The 24971-nt window shown below is 41.6% G+C and overlaps 1 protein-coding gene across 3 annotated transcripts in view; it reads right to left on the bottom strand.

The window, feature by feature from the left end:
* Window positions 1–24971, bottom strand: part of LOC112576350 (multiple epidermal growth factor-like domains protein 11) — a 59244-nt gene that overhangs the window by 18666 nt on the left and 15607 nt on the right. For 2 of the 3 annotated variants that reach the window (XM_025258720.1, XM_025258721.1), the window contains exons 4-8: window positions 21502–21591; window positions 20256–20366; window positions 13233–13358; window positions 8042–8116; window positions 7538–7774 (exon numbers count right to left, since the gene is read on the bottom strand). In XM_025258720.1, the coding sequence (XP_025114505.1) occupies window positions 7538–7774; window positions 8042–8116; window positions 13233–13358; window positions 20256–20366; window positions 21502–21591 (639 nt within the window). The remainder of the gene's footprint in view (window positions 1–7537; window positions 7775–8041; window positions 8117–13232; window positions 13359–20255; window positions 20367–21501; window positions 21592–24971) is intronic. The other variant, XM_025258722.1, reaches the window with a different exon arrangement.

Below are 24971 nucleotides of genomic sequence, written 5' to 3'. Positions count from 1 at the left end.
AAGCCGGGGACCAGCATTAAATGAGCTGACCGCCATCTTAATATTGTCGGCTAGTGGTAACGGTCACATCCATCCAAAATGAAAAAACACATGCCTAACAAGACTGAGCGTAAGATCATCATCACTACACACAATTCGACACTCAAGTCTATCACTCAACGACTACCCGACACAAGGGCAGACGAAAAACGATCAAAAATGTAAAAAATGCGAATTCGAGTTGAGAGAGCTGCAGACGTCGCCATCTTGATGTATGTTTCGGGAGTGTGTAAGTGAACCTGTACGCTCGTCGTGGACTGAGTGGGAGCGGTCCTGAAGCAGAGATACGTCTAACCTTTTTTATGTTCGTTGAAGTGACACTGCGGACAGTAACAGTAAGTCAATGGCCCGGCGACAAGTAAAAGGCAAACAACAGAAAAGTTCCCGTCGAGGACAGCAAGAGATGAGATGAGTTCAGTGAAGTGTTTGTACAGACCACCAACAGCGCACTAGTCAAGTTACCACCGCTCCTGTTAATGACCAGAAGGGATGGTGAAGGCGGGGCCCACAAATGACCTGTGACACACGACACCCTGCCCTGAACACGGGCCGCGGGTCGAAGATTTTTAGTACCTGTTAACTTCCCTGAATCGGTCCGAGATCAAAGGGTGACTAGGGGAAACCCACGTGTATGATGAGGCAGCTCAGCCTCAGACTGGCAGAAACTAGTCACTTTCTGACTCTGCGGGCTGGCGAGCGGAAGTCGTCTCGATGAGACGTCAAGTTGTGAGAAGCAAACTTGTGTACATAAAGTTGGTGGGAGTATAGCTTCTCCAAGGACTTATATATATCTACCATCTGGAATTATATGTGCGAACTGTGCATGATACGTGTGAACTGTGAATTATACACGTGGACTGTGGATGATAAGTGCCAACTGTGGAATACTGACTGTCCAGTTCCTGCGTCGTCAAGAGGGAATGACTGCCGGCAAAGAGATAAGTATCCGAGTATAAACAGCAAGCCACGGTGTTGAAATAATTGCTGCTTGTGTATTGATGATTTGTGTCTTTTTTGCCTGATTATATCTTCTTTTACACACATATACTGATTAAATAACATCACATGTTATAGCAAATAGCACTGAGCAAAGCACGTGATTGTTTAATTAGAATTAATTGAAAGCTGTGTGTAGTGTGCGAACTTAACGCTAGTCGTAGGTATTGGTGCGCCATCTGTCGGGGAACAAAGGCAGATGATCAGAGCTAAGCACGTGTTGTGACTTTTCTAAAGACTTTTACTTAATGTTAATTTACTTAATAAAGATCGAGAACATTACACTGTGTAGTGAAGGGACTTTTGTAATTTCAATAGCAATCAAATTTCAAATTAAAGCTAGCCGTTAAAATGGTCAAGAGAAAAGTTGATTTTGAAAACAGTCTTTCAAAGCCAATGGGAGGCTGAATACATGTTTACTAATATCAGCGATAAACCAGTGTATCTACTTAGTGGAGATACAATAGCTGTGACCACAGAATATAATCTGAGACGGCACTGCGAGACTAAACATCAGGACAAGTTGAAAAGCCTGAATGCAGAACAGAAGCTAAAGAAAGTGGAAGAACTTAAGAGGAATCTGAGATGACAGCAGACATTGTTCACTATAGCAACATCACAAAGTGAAGCTGCTGTGAGAGCAAGTTTTATTGTGGCAGAAGAGATCGCTATATCAGTCCGGCCATTCAGTGAGGGAGAGTTTGTGAAGAGTTGCATGATGAAAGTGTGTGAAGTCTTGTGTCCAGACAAAAAGCAAATATTTGCAAATGTAAGCCTCAGCAGAAACACGGTTGCTAATAGGATTTGTGAGATGGCCACTGATGTGAAAACACAGCTGACCGAAAAAAGCAAAGACTTCGTTGCCTACATTTACTCTCTTACAGTCGATGAAAGCACTGACACGACGGACACCGCACAACTCGCCATCTTCATCCGTGGAGTCGACTCCAGTTTAAATATCACAGAAGAAATATTAGACATAAAGTCCATGCATGGGACAACGACAGGAAAGGACATTTTTGACAACGTATGTCAAAGTATCACTGACATGAACCTGCCCTGGGACAAACTTGTTGCACTTACAACAGATGGAGCGCCGGCGATGTGCGGCCCAAAGAGTGGACTAGTTGCAAGGATGCGGTCACATGTCCAAGAAAATTGTAGTGGGCAGTAGAAAGCATATCACTGCATAATACACCAAGAATCGTTGTGTGCTAAAGTCCTCAACATGGAGCATGTAATGAGCACTGTAACACAAACCGTCGACTTCATCAGAGCCAAAGGGTTCAATCCCCGCCTGTTTCAGTCTTTTGTGCAGGAAACAGATTCACAGTGGGGCGACAGGCCGTATCACACAGACGTGAGGTGGACAAGTCGGGGCAAAGTTCTCACTCGAGTTTTTCAGCTGATTGGGGAAATCTGTCAGTTCATGGACAGCAGAGGAAAAGACTCCACAGTCTTGCAGGATGAAAAGTGGAGTTGGCATTTCTGTGTGACATAACCACTCATCTCAACGCCTTCAACCTGCAGCTCCAGGGACGGGGCCACTTGATCACTAACCTGCACGATGCAGTGAAGGCATTTCAAGTGAAATTGTTCTTATGGGAAACACAAATGAACCAATGCAACTTGTTTCACTATCCTTGCTGCAAAACAGTGATGGACGCCAAGGTGTTCCCAAATACACATTTTGCTGACAAGCTGAACTCACTTCGTGCTGAGTTCAAACGCCGTTTCAGTAACTTTGAGGTGCAGAAAAACAATTTCCAACTATTTCACAACCCATTTGCCATCGACGTGGACACTGCACCTGTGCATTTCAGATGGAACTCATAGAACTGCAGTGTAATGAGTGACTGAAGGCAAAGTAAGACTCTGTGGGGCCTGCACAGTTCACTCATTCCCTCCCACAAACGATGCCCCAGCTTCGTCTACATGCGGCTCGAATCTTGAGCGTGTTTGGCAGCACATATCTGTGTGAGCAACTTTTGTCTGTGATGAAGATGAACAAAACATCACACAGGAGTCGTCTAACTGACGCACACTTGCAGTCCATCCTGAGAATCTCCACAACACAGAAACTTACTCCAAACATAAACGAACTTGTTGCCAAGAAAAGATGTCAAACGTCCACTTCTGACAAAATAAATTAAGAAGAAAAACTGCTAAGCCTTGGTTTGTTATTACTTTAATTTTGTTTTAATGTATGATTTTGTTTACACAAAATTAATAACAAAAAGTTTAGTTTTCTACTGTTCAATAAAAAGTTATCGGACTTAAATAATAACCTTCGGCCCGCCACCTTGTGTACGATGTGAGATTTGGCCCCCTGGGTAGTTGAGTTTGACACCCCTTGCCTAGAGGAAATGAAGGAGGAGAGGGGAAGGTGCGAAAGGCAAGCGATCGGCGCGTGTGTCTAAGTGTGAGTCATGAGATGGCCGAGAGTTTAATTCAGAGTTGTTGAAAGGTCGAAATGTCAACAAAGGGGAATGGAAAAGTCTTTTGTTGTGCGGTTGTTGTCTTTTTTCTTTTTTGATTCGTGTGGTGGTTTGTCTTTTGATTGAGTCGGGGAGCGTGAACTCCTCGGTCTTGTAAAAGTCCTGACCAGACGTTCTGAGAAAATTTGTCAAATTCAACATGAGGGGCGGCATCAGGTATCATGCACCTGCACAGGGCCCCCAAATTCCAGGGGCGGCAAGCCAATATATATTGAATAGAATATAAAACAGAGAAAATAACGACAGCTGACGTCATTGTGGCCGAAAAACATTGTGTTTCTTGTTAATATTTCCTAATGTTGCTAGAGTCAGAGCAGTAAGCTACATGTAGCATTATAACTTTCTCCCGTAATGAGAATACCATGAGCCGCCACTTGGTTTGAAAGTTACGAACACGCCCATACAGAAACAAAGCTAGTGCCTGTGGAGGAGGGGGGGGGGGAATTGGTGTTTTACGCCGTGTCAGCAACTAAGGTTATATTACGGCAAGCAGCCAGCCCTGTAAACAGATGCCACATGCAGAGAAAGATCAGCGTGCCCGAGACGAGAAATGAACTCAGGGCAGCCAATCTTCACTGTATTGGTGACAGGCGCTAACAGCGCTAGCCGTTGCGCCACCGTACCGCTGCCTGTGGAGGAGTCCTCCTACAAGTTAATGTTTCATCAGTTTTAATAAATTATTAGTATTAGTACAATAGTCAAAGTGACATTGGCGGGTGAAGGGGCCACCGATTCTCTCTCTGCCCAGGGCCGCCACGATTCTAGAGCCGCCTCTGAGATGTTAATGTGGACTTGGACAACAAGTCTTATCCTGACGATGTCTAAATGTCAGTACTGTTGTACACGTTTCGTCCAGTCCGTGCTGCAGTCCACTCACAAAACAGATCACTAATTGCACTGTTAGTCCTAATGACTAATTAGGGCAGACAGTTGATGTTTCTCATCACAAATGCTCATCATCGGCTCCAGCCACGCTCTGTTGAGCAGCTTGAATGTGTTTTGCGTAAAGTTATTGCTGATGACGAGGCCGTGTCTCCACGTCTGATGCTCCAGTCCAACTGTGCATCTTGGTATTGGCAGATCCGTCTTGAGCTCCATGACATGAAACACCCGATTTCGCCTGAACAATCAGCGTTGTCGCAACTGAAACACAGTGAGAAGCCAGACCGGAGAGCTTCGAATGTTTCGCTTCTATCCACCCGGATGAGCGCCAGTACCGATTAGACCCCTTCTCCGGTCTACATGCATACGGGGCCTGATGCTGATATAAAGGCGATTATTCTGAAAGCCAAACCATCAACTTGCCAGTTAGACCCAATACCCACAAGTCTTCTTCTTCAGTGTTTACATATTTTGCTTCCTTCCATCACAAACATTGTCAATATCAGCTTGTCATCAGGTGCTTTCCCACCTTTGTTTAGAAATGCCCTGGTAAAGCCACTTCGTAAGAAATCCACGCTGGATGTCGATGTGTTCAACAATTATCGCTCAGTTTCCAACTTGTCTTTTCTCTCAAAGGTCACAGAGAAAGTAGTTTTGACACAACTCTGGGCCTACTTACTGGAGCACCAGCTCATCCCCATGCTCAGTCAGCATGTAGACCTTTTCACAGAACTGAAACTACTTTAATTAAAGTGAACACCGACATGTTATCTGCCCTTGACAATAGTGATGTTTCTGCCTTAACTCTATTGGACCTGTCTGCTGCATTTGACACTATGGACCACTCTCTGCTCCTTCATAGACTACACACCCTGTAGAAGATTTCTGGACCTGCACTAGCGGGGTTCAATTCTTGTCACACTGATAGGACGCAGACTGTGTTTGTTGATGGTCACACATCTCGCCCTTCTCCACTTTCTTATGGTGTCCCTCAAGGCTCAATACTCGACCCAGTTCTATTTATTCTGTATACGAAATCATTTCATCCTGCATCCACTCTCACAACGTTTGTCATCAATCACATGCTGATGATACACAACTGTACTGCTCCACTCCACCGGCTGAATCTCACTCTACTACCGGCGCCGTAGAAGTGTGTATCAGCGATCTCCAGGGCTGGATGGTAACAAACAAACAAACTTAAACTCAACGATGATAAAAATGGAAGCCCTCCTGTGCTCGAAAAGAAGAAATCACCCTTCGCTTGTTTGTCAGCAAAATCACATCAAGGTGGGCGAAACCAACATCCCCTTTGCATTATCGGTTAGGAATCAGAGATTCACTGTCGTTGCAAACATGAGGCTTGATAAATAAGTTACATGTGTTTGTCAGACAACTTACAGCTTCCTGTCAGTCTGCCTATTGTAATAAACAAATCACAACTGTCTGTCAGTTGGTCCATTATAAGTTCCGTATGATCAATGCCATCCGTCACATTCTAAGCGCGCTACAAACACTTGTCTGTGTGTTTGTTTTTTCTAGTTTTTGACTACAGCATTTTTTTTCACGCTGCTCTGCATACCTTTTTCATAAATTTCAGAAAGTACAAAACTCTGCTGGTACTTAGAGCAAGGAAAATATAACACTGCTCCTCTCCTTCGTTATCTGAACTGACTTCCCATCCATTGTGGCATCCAGTACAAACTGTCCGTGCTTGCTGGCTCCTGCCCTGAATAATTCCCTGAACTGCTCTTCCCTTACACGTAATTAAGCGCTATACGATTTATAATGATAATGATGATAATAATAGTGTAATTTGACTTCTCATTTCTTTTTGTATTGTTGAATGTTACAATTTAAGTTTACTTCATTACTTTGACAGTTGTAGTAGGTTGTAGTGGATTCCAAAGGGAAGTCTATGATGCCAATCAAAAAGTGTCCTTGGTCATAAAATTGTTTATTATTCTACACATTCTTTCTTGTAAAGTTATGTCACTGATTCTTCCTTTCGTAAACTCAAAATATTTCTCCTAAAATGGCAACACCTTTTGTTCTTTACTTTAACTAAAATAGTACAATAAAAGGATCATTTTAGTTCTACAAAAATCTCCTTTCCTTTAGTAGAAATATCTTTTAATGAACGCATGTTTGCCCCTCATTTTACCTGCAGACATCAGATCCTCTTAAATCTGCCTTGAAGGCACATTTCTTAAAATAACATCTATTCGAGAGTTTTAACTTATTGTTATATATCCTTTACAATTGTCACTTTTGCATTTGTTGTGCAACTTCCACTGATCATGCTGTTTGTCATGCAAATGGATGAGCGCTGAGAGCACGACCTTAATTTTGTGATAAAGTGCTCTACAAATGTACATTTATTAGTATCACTACCATCATGTTTTATAAAATACGCACTTAAATCTCATTGGATGAAGTGAATGAAAAGTAAACAAATAAACAGCTTGATGTAGGACTTTGTTACAAAGAGCAAAAGTATCCATTGTGTACGTTATTTTTGCATTTTTAAAGTAAGTACCACTGCTTGGCTAAATAACTTGCATTAACGACTGCTTGTGTTTCTCGCAAACGAAATGACCAGTAATAAAGTTGTAAAATCATAGGACATCTACAACTACGGTAAAGTTCTTTCCTGTTAGATAAAGCAGTCAACCGAATAAAGTATCATCGAGGGATATTTTCATCTCATTTTGTTTGCACGTGCAATGACCATGAGGTAGGTATAATATATCAGAGACACAAGAGAGGCTAATACTCTTAGGGGCAGCCAAATGAAAATCGCTCTCCGCATGTGGAAAGTTCGCCAAACTTTCTTTCTTGCCATTCTTTGTTACAGCAGGCAGACATCCCTGCAAGGAAGCTTTTCATCGCCTTTAGGGGAATCCTACCAACGTTGTAGTTGAAGGCTGTCATCGCCTGTAGGGGAAGACTATTATCACCTATGAGGGGAGACTTACAGCCCGCGAATTACTCTGGAGTCGAGCACATTGACCAGGTATCTCCATGACAGATGTACTTTTCTTTACTATTGAGTGCATGAGTGCAGGGTGTAAACTCGAGATAGATACGTGTGTTGCAACGCCGATAGCGGCTCTACTTACTCTGATTGTCCCAATCAATTAGGATTCCAGCAACTACATACTTCTCCCCCAGGTCGACTTCCCAGAAAGGTTTAAGATCACCTTCAGCAGTGGACATGCATTCGGGAGCACTTGCAGATATGGGTAACATGGTTGACTGTGTCTTGCCATTATTAGCAAGACAAGCCGGACCAGAAACAGGTTTAGGATCATCTAGAGTTGTACTTGCAGTAGAGTTTTTACCAACTGCGACGTTTACTGCAACAAGGAAAAACTCAGATGTTTACATAACTGGAAAATCTATATAGATGAATATTACAGTTGAAAAATTACAAACGAGTCAGAATGCAAGGAGAGCACTATTAGCACAACACACGCTTGTTTATAAGTACATGTATGCGATCTTCGTTGTTTACAGCTCATAAAATATATATTAAACAATAAAGATTATGTGAGAAATACGATAATTTTCCCGAATCTCACTTGAAAAATACCCGAATCAAGCTTTTTACGACTCGTATTTACTTTTACGGGGAATCTCGGAGAACACGTATTTGTTGTCTGCGGCACATTCTGCTCCTCCACAAGTGCATAATGGCACTGAAACCGACAAAACCAGAAGACTTTGTTTTGTATTTGTAAATGTTAAGGGCCAAAACAGAAAGATGAAAATTACAAGCGATTATTACTAAATTTATTAATATTATTTTAATAATAATAAGTGTTGTAGGCCATTGTTTGTATTTGGATGGGTACTGCACGCGGCTGCGGAGCAGAGGGATGAGGATGACAATGATCAAATGTATGTGTCCCAGCGGGCAATTTGAACATGTGAAGGTGCTCTACTTACAAAGTAAAAGTTAGAAATAAAAGTAAAAATAAAGTTCGTTGCAAGGTGCAGCGTTAAAAGATGTCGACATGAAAAATATTAACATTGAAAAAAGATGGCGTGACAATTTTATATATATAAAACAAACAAGCTTCCATCAAGAATAAGCATGTGCGCACCACACACACACCACTGACACTTCATCTGAGATTGAGCAGCTGGACCGCAGATGGCACAACCAATTTCAGGTGTCTATTACTTTTACATATTGGCATACCTGAGTTTACCTGAGTTTACCTGGTTTACCTGAGCTTAGTAATACAAATTTTCTCGTTAGTACATGTTCAGGTATAGACAAAATGCGCGAAGCTTTCCTGTTTGTTGATCACAAAAAGAAACTAAATACCTCTGACACCAATTATCTTAGAACAGATGTAGACAATATTGTTCAGTGTTCCTATCATGGACAGAGAGATTGCGAAACCAGCATACAAATGAAAAAGATAAAAGACTCTCAATAAACGACTGTTAGAAACGGCCTATGATTGCTTGACTAACTGAAAACCTATTGAGCTTACGAAGAAGGTACATTAAATTCTCTTTTTTGTCACCTTTAACAATGTGTTCGGTGTTTAAATTCCGTTTGAGCTGGCAAAATCTTCTTAGATTCTCCTAAAGTCTATATTTACTTCTTTTGTTTTGTCTACATTTAGCTCCAGTAAGTTCTCGTCGCACCACTGTACACAATTTGTGAAGGCATTACCATGGCCTCTCTTACGTTCCTGAAAAAGAGTCAACAATGCAGTGTCATCAGAGAACTTAATGACCTTTAGCCTGTTGCTCTCACAAGATTTGTGTTGATGGAACGATATACGATGTACGAAAGTTGGGTCAATGCACCGAAGATTGCGAGATGAGATTCCGTACAAGTGTCGATAACTTTCAGATATTTTTGACTGCAGAACTTTACTGACTTGTCAAAGATTCCGTGTGATGGCAAGGCTGCATTCACCGCATCTGTTCAGTGTGCCTAACCTTCCTTTGTCTTCCTTTTATCATCGCTGGTCAGCGCAGAGAGCGACCTAACTCGGTCGTGATGCAGCGAGTTACAAGTGCACTAATTAAATGTCTTATTTGTTGGCCTCCTGCATGATGACAAGAGATAAATATGTGATCCTCCTCGACAAAATGAGTCTGAAGTCGCTCGGAACAGTTTTGTGAAACAGGCCACGATAGGTGATAGGAGTCAATTTTGTGCAGTTTGACTTTTCTTCAAAAATTGATTCCTTGGTTATTAAACTATCAGGAAAATACACTGCTAAGTTTGAGAAAAAAAATTAAAAAAAAGTTAGAAATTGAAGTTTAATACATTTTAATCGAGGTACCCTACTGCGATCCATACCGATTTCAGACGAAATTCAAACTCAATTTCAAACCGCATTCTATCAATACCTGAACATGTGCTAGCGGGGGAATTTGTTTTAAGTTCAGGTACACACTATGCCATGCAAGTATGCAAAAGCAATCGGCATCTGAAATCTTTTGTTCCATCCGCAGTTCAGCTACTCAATGACAGATGAACTGTCAGCGGTGTGTGTGTGTGATGTGTAGGTGGGCATGGGAATGATTTTTTTAATATGTAATATATATTGGAAACAGAGCACACCTCCCATTTGAATTGCCCATTGGGACTAATAAAGTTGGTTGTTATTGTTGTTATTGTTAAACTCTGTTTCTCTACTGTTTCCCAGTTATAACTCATCGTGTTATACCTTGCCAGAAAGCCCGGAATCTTTATGTTCATCTTCTTCAAAGAGCGATTCAAATATTAACAGATCAAAAGATTTGTCTGCAAAAGTTTAGGAGTAAACAGACCCGGTCGGCCATCTCGACGCTAACCTTTGAACCCTCATCTCTCAAAATGGCCGCCACCGTACTGTCACACTTCAAACGTTGATAACTCACTCAATGTTAGGACTAGAACAACAACTTTTGTATCAAAAGAAAGTTCAGATCCTGTACTTTTTTAAAAAATGCAATTTGTCAAATCTCAAATTTCCGACTCAAGACTCATTTCGTCGTGGAGGGTCACATGTAGTAAAAGTCTCGATGATGGTCAACAAGACTTGAAAATATTGTTTTATAGTACAAATGAAAAGAAAATTATGCAATGTGGTCTTTCATATTTTTGATCCCGAAAAAAGGAGGTTGGAGCTGATTAGGGTGATTGCTCACCATGATGGTTAAGGGATTTTAGAAGGAGTATGCATGTGTAAGGGATGGGGAAGATGTGCACACAAACTATTTGTCCTGGACCAGTCCGTGCCTCCGTGTTTTTAGGTTATTTTAACCTCTTCTCTACTTATGGACTGCAATGTAGAAAGCATGTATGGGAGAATGAAGGAGAATGTCAGCGGGTGTGGATTTGAGAATATGGTTTAGAATAGTATTACAGTCAAATCTCGCTCCTATGCCACCTACCGGGACCAAGCAAAAGTGGCATAGTAGCGAGAGTGGCATAATAACGAGGGTTTGTAAAAAAAAAAAAGAACAGTTTTATTTGCTCAAGTTACCCGTCAGTCCAAAGCTCTCAAGAATCGTCGGCTGGCGCATGTTCTTTCGGCGGATCTCGTACATCTCGTTATCTAGTCGATTGCACGTTTGCATCCCAGATTTGACTCTATAGGGGAAATTCGAGTTACCGGCGTTTTTCCGGTGTGGGCTACTTGAGTTGCAGACCTTTTGAAGGAGGAAGAATCACCTCCCCAGACCATTCCTCGATTGCCTTCGGTCCAACACCCTGCAACACGTGGGGTCAGTGCATCGTCGGCCTCGTGACGTCACCGCGGAGTGTGGCTGCTGTGACCCCGGGAACCCCTTCGTGACGTCACCGTGGAGTACGGCTGCTGTGACCCCCGGAACCCCCTCATGACGTCACCGTGGAGTACGGCTGCTGTGACCCCGGAACCCCGTCATGACGTCACCGTGGAGCACGGCTGCTGTGACCCTGGGACCCCCACCACACGGCCGGTGTGTACGGCCTGGGACTGTCATACGTCGCTGAGCTACACGGAGTGACCAAAGAGTTTCCTACCTCCTCGGGGAAGGAAAACCCGCTCCTAGTGGATCACAAGTGTGTTATTCGTATTCAGACTGGAGATGGGAAGGGCGACAACACTACGCTAGTCGGGCGCCGAACTGTGAGCATGGTTACAGGCAACTGATATTGTGACGATCTGGTATTGAGACTAAGCTTAGAGAAGGTGTGTTGGTGAGTCAGTATACATGGTTAGGAACTGATACATCGAGGACTAGAACATTGGAAACTAAGTTACAAACTGAGAGACTCGTAGATAATTAAGAGTAGAGGCTGCACTACCAGATGTTTCCTTATCACAGATGGTTTTGACCATCTTCTAAAAAGAACTGTGTGTTGAGACATTTTCAAAAAAATATTTATATACATGTATTCTACTTCGTAAAGTCATGGGCAGCTTGATAACGAAAATAACATGATATGGACAGCCTCGGGCAATCGTTTTTGTGTGTGTGTGTTGAAAGAACTCGTATGGATGTCGTGTGTGTGTTGCTCTAGTGAGAGCTGGTCAATCTGCTCAGTGTTTTAATTGCTGATACTGAGAGGTCAAACAGGAACTCTTTTCCTGCGAAAGTGTCTATTTTGTCTTCAAAGCAGTGAGTACTAGAGCACTTTTACTGCACCACGCCACCAGGTGATCCATCTCCTAGCAGTACATCGTTTTTTTTTTGTTTGTTTGTTTTTGGTGATGAGACCTTCCATAATGGCGTCATCGGCAAACACCCCCATCTGATTGGCTAAGTGAGATGAGACACAGTCGTTGGTGAAAAGACAGTACGAGAAAAGAGAAAGAGAGAGGGGAAGGTGTGGGGAGTACCAGGATGTTGGACAGACGATTATTGACTCTTACTCTCTGGGTAGATGCAAGACGAAGCCAAGGATCAAGAAGCAGACTGACTGGGAGAGACCTAAGACTGAGCTTATCAAAAATGTTTTGCACAATAACAGAGTTAAAAGCGAGCTGTGGTCTGCAAAGCGGGATGGTGCAATGGAACCAGAGGATTCGAGATGATGGAGGATTAGGTGAAGAGTTAGAGAAGACAGCATCGTCCAGCGACTAATTAGGCTGATAGGCAAGCTCGAAAGCGTCCAGTTTGTGTCTGGTGATACATAAGAGATGTCTGAGAATCAGTCTGTACCGAATTTTTCTTACGACACATGTCAAGGCCACCGGTCTGTAGTTGTTTAGAGACGTCACTATGGTCTTCTAGGGACAGGGACGACTGATGCAGTAAAGGACGACAGAGAGTTCAAGGGATGTGTCGAATATGTCAGTAAAGACAGAAGAGAGCTGGTTGGCGTGCTTGTGTGCATGCATGTGTGTTTGTGTGTGTGTTTGTGTGTGGGGGGGGGGGAGGGTGAAGATCGGTAGTGGGTGTGGGAAATCGTCGTTTTATGTTTGTGGTACAGTATACACTACTCTTGGTGCCTTGTACTGTGGCTATGACTATGGCAACGAAAGCACTCTTTTGTTCTTGAGACTACAACAGCCCCAAAAGATACCCTCCTTCCTCAACTATCGGACCCAGAGAATGTTACTTGTAGAACCGCCGCTGATATTGTGCAAGCAGTGCACCTGCCTGTAAACTTCTGTCAATTGATAGGCTTTTCTGACCTGGATAAACATGGATGAACATTTGATCAGATTTAGCAAAGAACTTCGAGAGCTATAGTTTGCTTGCATGTTTGTGTATTCATGAAGGTGCCGGCCTATAAGGCTGGCTGATGCTGGAGAATGTCTTACTATAAATGAGCTTCTTCCTCTCGTGTGATGATAAATTTATATTTACCTTCACACATTGGAGGTTTCCAGCCGTGACGACAACCACACTTCCCATCGCGGGGGTTGCACGTGTTTCCACATCCTTGTCCACAGGCGTTAGTGCAGTTGTGTCCCCAGTACCCCCGACGGCAACCTGTTCACGGAACATGCATGGCTTTAAGAGACAACGCGTCTTGACAGACAACTACAAAGACTTCAAGGTAAGTAGATGCTTTCAATAATCTTCATATCAGAGAGCTAAAAGACGTTAACAAAATCAGTAAATTTTAAACGGATACATTCGATATCCAACCAAAATCAAGCAAGAGGAAGAAAGAATACGTGTTCAGAACAATGTGTTCCTCGATCACATTACAGTTTTCTCTGACACCTTCAGGGTGCAGAACATGTGGAGAGGGTAGCGCGAGTACTACAGCACTTGGAAGAAAATGAATTGAAGCTTAACCCATAGAAGCGTTCATTTTGCCAGGACAGAGTGAAATATGTCGGACATCTTGTCTCCTCACAAAGGATTGAAGCTGACCCAGAAAAATGTGCAAAAGTGCGTGACTGGCCGACACCTGCAAACCTAGAGGATGTAAGAGGATTTCGAGGTTTTGTCGGATACTACAGAAGATTTTTGAAAGGCTTTTCCAAGATCGCGAAGCCACTTGTCGATCTTACGCCAGCATCGCACAAGAAAAAAACAGCAGGAGAAGATCTGAAAAGAGCCAACAAGCTAAGTGGCGGGGTGCCAGGAGGAGAAGGAGGAGGAGGCAGCATTACAGACGTTAGAGGACTGTTTAACGTCTTCACCGATTCTGGGGTACCCTGACTGTAAGCTACCCTTCGAGCTCCATATCGATGTTAGCACGTCGGGGTTAGGAGCAGTCCTCTATCAGGAACAAGAAAGGACAGCAGCGAGTATTGTGCTGTGCCAGCAGAGGACTGAATAAAGCCGAGAAAAACTAACCGGCATGCAAGCTGGAGTTCTTGTCTCTGAAATGGGCAGTAGCACAGAAAGTTCACGAGTATCTCTATGGCCATAAGTTTCCGGTGAAGACGGAAAAGAACGCGTTAACGCACGTGTTAACACCAACCACACTAGGAGCAGCGGACACCGGTGGCTGGCAGCGCTGGCGACGTACAACGTTTACATCACGTACAGGCCGGGCAACAGCAACGCACACTCCGACGCACTGTGCGAATGAGCACACCGGGATTCGTCCATCGTGTGTTGCAACAAAACTGTAACCATCTAAGGCTGATAGATGGGGTTTATATATCTGTTATCAATGAGCAGCCACCCAAACAGCTAGAACTGCCATCCAGCTACGTGCTCAGAGTGTTGCAAAATGTTGCACAGTGATGTGGGCCACCCCGGTCATGATTGAACGCTGCACCTACTGCGAGACAGGTTCTGTTGGAGAGGGAGGGTCGGTGATGTGGACAATTACCTCAAGACGTGTCCGCGGTGCATTGACAGAAAGGCGCACCTGACAGTCGTGCTCCGCTAGTGAATGTTGTTACGACTCGGGAGCTAGTGTGCGTCAACTTCCTTACCCTAGAAGCAGCTAAGGGGGTCTTTCAGCACATCTAAGTTATTACAGAGGCCAGAGCACTTCACCCAGTAAGCACAGGCCATGCCATCGCTAATTCAACAGCTTTTAAACACTATGAAGGGCGGCATAAAGTTAATTGCGACAGGCAAAATAACTCAAGGCACACAACAGGTAAAGGTAAAATAAATGAGAGCCCAACACAACACAGACAATGTTAAACTACAAGTAGGCTAGATTAGCTACGCCTCTGTAGTGTAGTGGTTACGAACAACAACTTAAGACTGATATGTGACGTGTTCAAAACTCAGGACTGTCGTTGTCGGTTTCTAGTTTTCTTTTTGGTGTTTTGCTTTGGGATGTTTTTTTTTTTTTGTTTTTTTTTTTGTTTTTTTTTTGAGTATGATCGATTTTCTGGCAAGCCTTTCGCGAAAACTTATTGACTGCCGAGAGAAATCATGTAATCTAGCTGTGTATAGTCTTATATGTTAGTCTGTAATATGTTAGAAAAGCAGTTTTGAGCAGGGTTTATATATATTCCTTTAAAGCGCTTTCTTCATATAATGAACATTTAAGGACAACATTAAGGCCTTCAGTATTTTTATGGACTTAATAAATTGTGTATCATTGCCTGTATTGTACATGTTTTGCAAAAAATGACAGAAATCATTAATAATTTAAAAAAACCACAAACTATATAATAGAAATTGTAAAAAAGGGTAAGAGGAGGGAGGGAAGTTGCACAGGAAAGAAGCCTAGCCTAAAATCTGCACACTGGACTATAGGCTGTGGAGCATCTTCTTTACCTCATAACACAAACCTATCCTAGTAAATCTGATAACAGAAAATCTACATTTTTCTTCTCATACAGTTCACACCTCTAATCTATATTATTGAAAATGCCAGCATGTAGTGTATTTTCTGTAATCTCTTATTGCTATAGAATGAACCTGATGTGTTGTTGAATACAATGACTGTTTTCTTATCTGTTGCTCTCAAGCTAGTATATGAATGAGGAGCAGGAGTGAAAGTGAAGGTTTGTTTGCATGCCTGTGTGATGGAGAGCGAGAAGAGATGCAAGAAAATGTATGAGTGCAGGAGAGAGACAAAAAGTAAGAGAATGGGAGAATGTTAATGTTATAGATAAGTTAATAGTTCACTTGTATTTAAGTGACTATATTGTAATGTACTGTAAGAAAATAAGAGTAAAAAAAGGAATTAAAATACATTCAATGCTTTGATAACGTGCAATGTCTGAAATGTAATTTTTACACTCCTTTTTAGAATGCTAGAAATAATCTCATTTAAGGAATTATGTACTTATTTACTTCATTCACTTCTACAGAGACCTATAATCAAGGTGAACTTCTCTTATCATTTTTGCCTGAAAAGAGTTACAAATATAAAATAATAGTTAATGATTGCATGTGTCAAAATGTCTCTAAAATGTTTTGCAGTGTAATTTTATAAGTGGGGGATAAAGGGATTGAGGAAACCAGAGTTCCACCACCATCCCCCCTACAAAAAAAACCCTGATGCCCAGCATTGTGGACAGGTGCTACTGTGACTCAACCTAAAAAAAAAAAGAGATTTTATGGAGAGTCATCACACAAAAAGTGAATGCCTGGGGTTTGCACATTGAAGTGCCCTGAATGCAAAGACCAATGAAGAGTCTTGAAGTGTAAATATTTACAAATACAACTTTGTTCGGTCAAAAGTTGTACACATCATTAAACTGATAACCCAGATGACGCATTATTTAACAGTTGAAAGCAAGTGACTATTTATCTAGCTCCTCCCGATGGAAGAGTTCACTGCATTTATAAAGTGTCTAAACACATGCTAAACATACAGAGTGGCATTAGGAGAGGGAAACATTGTAGTATATGTTGAAAACTGCTTTATACATTTACTGAATGTGGTGATTCGAACACACAAAATATAATGTCATTGACAAATGAAAAGAATTTTTAATACTAGAGGTAATTTAATCAGCTAAGTTACAAAGCAAGTGCTTAGTTGCAAAACAAATTGATACATCGTAAAAGAATGCATGGCTTGAAAAAAAAAAAACTTCCTAGTTTCTTCCGTCTAGAGCAATACCCTTCACACACACACCTTTCACTTACTATTTAGCAGTTGAAAAAAAGATTTTGTGTGTGGGTATATATATTTATTCCTTCTGCATTTTTAGCATAGCATAAGGCTTGCATGAAATCACTAGAACAAGTTCTCCTGCAGCGATATGTTCAGATATTGAGTAAATGCCAATTTCCTGATAATTTACTAATTGCAACAAAAACCCTAATTCCTCTGCTTGACATCAATGATCTTATAACTAGCATTGGCAATAGTGTTCAAATTGTTCCTATCAAGGACAGACAAGCACAGCATATGTAATTTTAAACCAGTGCTTGTATTTGTGGGCCTTTGATTTTATAACCTTTTATTTTAAGAATTCTTGAAGAAATATTTTGTGTAATGTAGCACTACTTGGTTCATGCCTTACATCTTTACCCATGCACTTAGTTCATGTTTTTCATCAGTTTCTGAAGCTTATGATTCAAGAATCTTTATTTTTTCATCGTTTTAATGGTATTGAGATATATAAAATATACATATATTCACACGCATGACTGTATATCTTATATGCAATCTCCCTCATTTACACTCAACACCCACACCCACACCCACACACACACATTCATGTACTGGTCAGTTTGTAACAGTTAATACATTAAGAGCTAATTTTTTGCCTCACTGACTTGTTCTTTCCTTCTTCTAGCCCTTTAATGCAAATTGGATCACTAAATTTATAACCAATAATTCAAAGTATATAAACAAATGTCATCAACTGAAAAGTTTTGGACGTGATTTTTTGCCCCTCTCTGAACACATATATTCTTACTCATATCTGCCTATATATATAAAATTCTCCTTACAAACCTACTCATATTTATATCTATATATAATTCCCCCTGACGCACACAGCTACTCATATTCACACATATATATAGAATCCCACCCTCACACACACACATCTACTTATGCTTACATGTGTAACCACCCCACCCCCACACACAGCCTTATATCTGCTTGTTTATATGTAACTCCCCCCGCACATACACTCATCTCTGCTTTTATATATATATATATACATGTAACCTCCCTTATACACATACTCATATCTACACATAGATATTTATCTGATACTCCCTGATACTAACAGCTACTCACTCATAAGTCATATGAGCTTTTATATATATATAATCCCCCTACACACAGTCTCATATCTGCTTATGTGTGTCAGGGCTTCTGCTTACGCAAAATATTGCGTAAAGTACGCATTAAAAGTTCGGAGGACCCCTTCAATTTTCGTCAATGGGGTCCCCTTCACATTTGGGCGAAGAACAGGAACCCCATAAAAATCTGAAGAAGAGGTCCCTGGGACCCCAAAGAATTTAGCCTTAGCAGCAGAAGCCCTGTGTAAATATGTAAACCCCCCTATATACACACACATCTCCTTATTTATTTTTTTCTAATACCTCCGACACACACATACTTATATCTGCCTATATATATATAATCCCCCGTTGCACACAAACTTTCTTGCAATGCATTTATAGTTCACACAAAACATTTTTGTGATTTTCTAATACCCCTGACACACACATACTTATTTCTATATATACTTATGCCTATATATATAATCACCCCTTCCCCACACAAACTTTCTTGCGATGCAATAGTTGACACACAAACATTAGACTGTACAGCACGACAGCTGCAGCTCGCACTAACATTGTGCCATCTATACCAGCTCTCCGTGGCTGTGCTTCTCCCAGTCCCTATGTCTGTCCTTAATTGGAAGAGAAGAGATTCTTCAGCTCACATTCCATTGTAGAGGGCAGAGAACATTTGTTATAAAACAGAGCGGCATGACCAGTATATCCTGCAGGCCATCGTCTCACGTACGTTTGGATGATAGAAAGTTAGTTCCTCTTTAAAAGAATAACACCTTTCCCCCGACTTCTAAGATCACTGTGTATATAGTAGTGGGTCTTCATGAAATGGTTGACATAGAATTGTTCATATTAGGGAAAGAATAAGCAAAAAACAGAACAAAATAAAACAAAATGCATAAAATATTAGCTCCACCTAGATTTTAACATAATCGATCACGTCAAACAAATGATGCTTGATTATGTGATTCCTCTCGGCAATCAATATGTTTTCCTGAAAGGCTTGAGAGAAAATTTATCATATTAGAGAACGAAAACATCCCAAAGCAAAACTCCAAAAAGAAAAAAAAAGACACCAACAATAACAGTCCCGAGTTTTGAACACGTCATACATCAATCCAAAGTCGCTGTTCGTAACCACTATACTACACAGGTGTAGCTCACAGAGCTGTCTAGTCTAACCTACTTGTAGTTTACCATTGTCTGTGTTGTGTTGGGCCCTCATTTATTTTACCTTTATCTGTCATCAGGGTTAGGCCTTGAGTTATTTTGCCTGTCGCAATTAACTTTATGCCGCCCTTCATAGTGTTTAACAGTTGCTGAATTACCCCCAGAACAAGTTTCACAGCTTCCAAAGATTGAAGCCAAGGTTTTTTCTTTGCACGGTCGGCCCAGCTTGCTGACGTCACGCTTCTGAAGGCTCCCGACGTTTTTTCCCTTAATTGCGACCTTTGCGAAAAATAAATCAGCTAACGGGATTGTATAAATCTCGGACTACCCCATACCACCCTATGGTTAAATCACACATTGCTCACGGAAACATATCAAATGGATTTTAATAGAGCGTAATAGTTTATATTGTTCGCGATGGATTGGACACGTGATGATGATGATGATGATGATGATTGATGATGATGATGATGATGAAGAATAGTTTATATACCATACACACAAAATGCAGTGTATTTCAGCTTTTCGCCAAGAGCGCGATGTGAAAAGGTATCAAATAGTTCTCCTCCGATTGTTAAGAAAAACCCGCACGTGTACTACAAGTTGGTTTGCGCATGTTTTCATGTTAGGTTTCTCTTCTTTCGAAATAGTGTGTGATAAAAATTATTTGCTGTTCATCTTAGAAAAAGTTCAAGCATAAGAAATCTTCTATTGCACGTTTCAAGCAAACTTTAGGTGGCCTGTGGTCAGTCATAACTATTTGTAGAACCGTCTTTTCTGTTACTCTGGAACTGGCTAATGTACCTGTTTATAAATTATGTGTCCATATTCAACCAGCAGGACCTCAGAAACGATACTGATTTATATCATCAATTTCAGAAATCAGTTATTAGGTGCGGCAGTCTCAAAGCTGTGCTACAAAGCTGTCCTTTTGTCATTAGTGTGATTAGTAAAACACCTAATTATGTTTACGTGTTACCCTCATACGTTTTTGAGGAAAATGCAACTTCATCCTACATGAACACTTGAGATGAGTAAGATTTTTTGGCTAAGTTTACTGAAATAAATAAAACTAGTTACCTTTCTCACATCTACCAGTGAATTCATTGCAGTAGCCTTCCTCTTCTGTTCTATTACATGTCTTACTACACCGAATCATACAGTTCGGACCCCAATAATCCTTTGAGCAATCTAGAACAAAAATCACTTTTTATATATACATGTCACGACATCGGTGGCGGACTCTGGTTGAGGCCTTATGTGCAACCTGATGCAGGAACAGAAATAGATATACATGCATTTTTTACATTTTAGTGCTCAGATTTTCAATCTCTAAGTAAAATATAACAGAGAAAATCAGTAAGAAATCAGGACTGATATAAACAACAAAAACACACGGAATCACCATTACTTTACATTTTACCATTATACAACGCTGTCCTAAAATCCCTTTAGTCTGTGTAACGATGCCTGCACCAGCAACCTTTTAGTCTCGCTTGGCAAAATCAACACCTTTTCTCTTTTCTCAATATGAAACTGAAGTGTTTGTGTATCAGAATATTTTAATTCAATATCTATATCTACACACACTGTAATGATTACATGGTTCACACAGGTATGACCACAGAGATAAAAAGGACTTTGATTACCGTTTAAAACGGGCAGGCAGAACTGAGTACAAGTCATCTGTCACGCGTATTTCATTAGTGTGTTTGTGTGTATGTGTCGTGAACGACTTTGAAATGATGTATATTTCTTTTCTCTCAAAACAAGTGTCTAAAGTATTAGATTATGTTTATTCAAGATAATCTTTTATGCCGTGAAGCTATTTTTAAAATATTTTCTGAAACATCTCGTGCTGATTTCTATGTTTTTACAGATGTCAATGTCCACAAGTTCTAAAGACTAATAGATGACAGGCCTAGTGACACTATGAGGTTCCTAAAGACAAACAGGTGTGAACAAACCAAAATAGCCAGGATGAGGCTTAATGGAGAGTATCTAACAAGATATCTAACGAGACGTGTGCGACCAAAGATTATAAGAAAGGCTGTCTTGACAAATAATGACTTAACGGTAAGTATATGCTTTCAAAATTGCATAGTACTATCAGAAATGCACTAAAGCAATTTATTCAGTAACCTCACGAAGCTATAAGAGGTGTGGTAAATAACAGTTTGTCATTTGTCACTAAAGAAATTTTTAAAACAAAAGAATAAGTTGTTAACATTGTACTCTAATTTCGTTTTCAGGCAATAACCACATAATTCTACATCGACACTACGATTTATTTCAATTAAGTTACATTAAAAATAAAACCAATTACCTAGGCAAGTGTTACTATCGCCTTTGCACGTTAAGCACCTGTGATGACACGGTTGATCACATTTTCGACCCCACTTCCTTAGAGCGCACGCTGAAACCATCCACTCATTGGTGTGTATATATATATAGAGCAGTAAAATACAACAGAAAAAATTAATAAGAAAGTAGTAGTTCTTACTGATATAAACAACCAACAAACAGAAGCCCCATTATTCTACGTTTGACCATTATACAACATTACCTGGGATCACCTTAGTCCGTACTGCGCTGCCTGCACCAACACTCGCATTGGTCTCATTAATAAGTCGGAAGATAATAATAATTGATACACTAATATTCACACACAGTTGTTTACACAAAAACTGTGATCTGGCTCGAGTAATCTCTGTTATTATTGATAGCTGTTGATAACCGAGAATACCTGTTTGACCTTACGGTGCCCTATCACCCGAGTCAGTATTCTCGGTCTGCTTGTGTTGTCTTTCTCCCTGTGCCCTACATCAAATAGGAGAAATCCCTTCTCCTTCTCAGGCCACACAGGAAATTGCTCCCTCTTTTTCTTCAAACTGTGTCTACGTTCAAAGCTTTTACAAACAGCCTCATAACCAATATCTTACAAAAATCTTGCATCATAAAGAGTACTGTTTTACTCACTACTGAGTTCATTATCTGTGAACTTATTTCATGTTTGTATCTCATAGATTCATCTGTTTGATAACGCTTATGTTTCTTGCATGACTGACTGTCGGCTCGTCCATAGTCTTTAGTGGCCGTCAAGAAATGTCCTCTGGGAATGTGAGAAAAAGAGTGCTAGTTGGTGTTGACTTTTCATCCTTCTTGATGTGGACTCTGGATAGCTGTGACCCCCTGGGATGCAAGTTCTGACAATGTCAACTTCTATTATCCCTGCAAGGTCAGGACACCCAATGACGTCCCTTGAGTTGAGGGTTCTGTGTGCGGTCACCGTGATGGGAGGGTCAACAAAATATACTCTGGTCTTCCGAATATGAAGACCATATTGAACCCGACCACAGCCTTCAAGCAAAGCTAGGGCAAAACATGACTAGCCGGTTAGTTGGTGTGAGCCACATTCTCCTCCTATCTAGGAGAAGTCCGGGCCAAAGAGGTGTGTTGGTATGATGGGCAGCAACCCATCAGGGACCTCCTCCGACACGGATAGCCATGCACGACAAACGCAGGGAGCCTAAAGGAAGCTGCAGAAAAAAGAGTTAGAGCAAAAGAAAGGTATGATAGGAAAAAGAAGACAAGAGAAAGACCACTGCAGACAGAAAGTAGAAAAGGTGAAACTGTAGTGTGATAGGGAGATGGTTGGTTGAAAAAGACTATATGTGAATGGGCCAGCGAGGGAGAAAAAAGAAATAGGGATACACTGCACAGAACATATGACCATTAAATAGAACATTCCTGTTGATGTACGTTCCTGTTGGCATGAGCCACCGCTCGTCCTGACATGCGATATTCACTTTACACGGACACATCCTAATTAACAGCATAATGTTACATGATCGCTCGGTGGAAGATGGGTGATGGTGGAAAATGTCTCTACACCCCACCCCGACCGGTCACTAGCTTTGCCTAAGCAGGCGACAGACTAAACTATCTAAACCAAAATTTGCCCAACCTACGGCCCGCGGGCCATATCCGGCCCGCGACGCGGTCCTATCCGGCCCGCGAAACATCTGCCCACAGTGCAGGAAATCGGCATGTTAGTAATTAAAAAAAAAAAAAAAACCCGAAAAAAACGAACAAAGGGAAGAAGAAGTATTTATCCCCACGTAGGGGCGTCTCTCAATCTTTTTTTCGATGGACGAACATTTCGATTCAGTGCTCCGACTTGGTGTCTCTACGATGAGGCCGGACATTCAGAAGTTGGTTTCGGGAAAACAACTTCAAATATCCCACTAATTACTACATAATTAATAGTAAGTACAACTTGTTTCTAATAAAAAAAATGGTATCTGCTCTTTTTTTTTTCTTTTTTGTATTTTTGCGGTGAAGTGGCCCGCGACACGGCTGTCCCAAATGGATATGGCCCGCAGGCTGAAAAAGGTTGGGCATCACTGATCTAAACTATCTGTGTCAGTCGAGACCTTGCCTCGTTACCCACTTAACCTGCCCTGCGTACCGTAACGCGGGCGCTCACTCACGCCTGTGAGAGCCTGTGATACCCTTCGCCCACCGTGGGCGCCTGTTAAATGGCGGCTGACAGCGAAGTAGAGAATATAATTTTGCTGATGGACATATTTGACAACGACGACGAATTAATAGAAGCAATCTATTGCAGCGCCAAACAATATACTTCTAGTGGCATTCATTTGGGAACTAAAACTATCTTTGCGCCAGTGGTGTATTACCTCTAAAGCAAGTACGCGTGCGCCCGCGGGCGCTCACTCAAGTTTCGCTCCGGTACGGCCCGCCCTCCATAGGCGCCCGCGCGCGCACGCGTTGCGGTACGCAGGGCTGTTTACTCTTCTCAAATACTAGTCGCCTAGTTACAATTGTAACTGCCTAGCGACGCTAATGTTGTAGGTGCGCACATCAACATTCTTGATAAGTTTGTTTGATTTATATATATATAAATAATTGTTACTTGACTTTTGTCACTTGCTAATATTTTTCATGTTGAAACTTTTAACGCTCCACCACCAGTTGGTGCAACTTGCCTTGTAGTGATGTGGTGGCTTGCGCGCCTTGTCGATCCACAGAGCGATGTCGGCGGGAGCCTTGTGCTCCTGGCAGGTGTAATCAAGCCCAACAGGTCTGTCAGGGGAGAGGCCAGACTAAAATGTTGCACCCTGGCCCTCCAGGTTGGGGGTTTTGATTTGGGCTAATAACCCACTCATGTAAATGCAAAAGCTGTTACAGAAACCGCAACAGTACCACTGGTCGCGAAGATTCCTCTCTAACAGAGGTTATGACGTATGCTGGTAAAAGCCCTTGGGAAGCCAGCTTGCCAACTCATCTTTTGACGACCAAGACAAGAACCAGGATAGTAGAACTGCTGATGTCAACAGAGGCACCAAAGGCACTGATGGCCTGGGAACCAGTTTCACCACGGCTCATGTCAGCAAGATTCAACGCCAATGGAAGGAAAATCGCCATCATCCAATGCTATGCCCCAACAAATGAAGCAGAGGAAGAAGAAAAAGAAGACTTCTACAGCTCCCTGCAGTCTGTGCTTGACCATACACCAAGAAGAGATCTGAAGATCATTATGGGAGACCTAAATAAGCTAAATGCCAAAGTGGGAGATGATAACACCAACACGGGAAGGCATGGCGTCGGCACCTGCAATGAAAACGGGGAGCTCTTCACAGACTTCTGCGATTTCAACGACCATGTCATAGGTGGCACTGCGTTCCCACACAAGAATATACACAAGACAACTTGGACTTCCCCTGATGGCCAGACAGAAAACAAGATTGACCATATAGCACTTGCACGAAAGTG

Source organism: Pomacea canaliculata, linkage group LG11 (assembly GCF_003073045.1).
Source record: "Pomacea canaliculata isolate SZHN2017 linkage group LG11, ASM307304v1, whole genome shotgun sequence".
NCBI lineage: Eukaryota > Metazoa > Mollusca > Gastropoda > Architaenioglossa > Ampullariidae > Pomacea > Pomacea canaliculata.
This window is presented reverse-complemented; position numbering and strand designations above follow the sequence as displayed.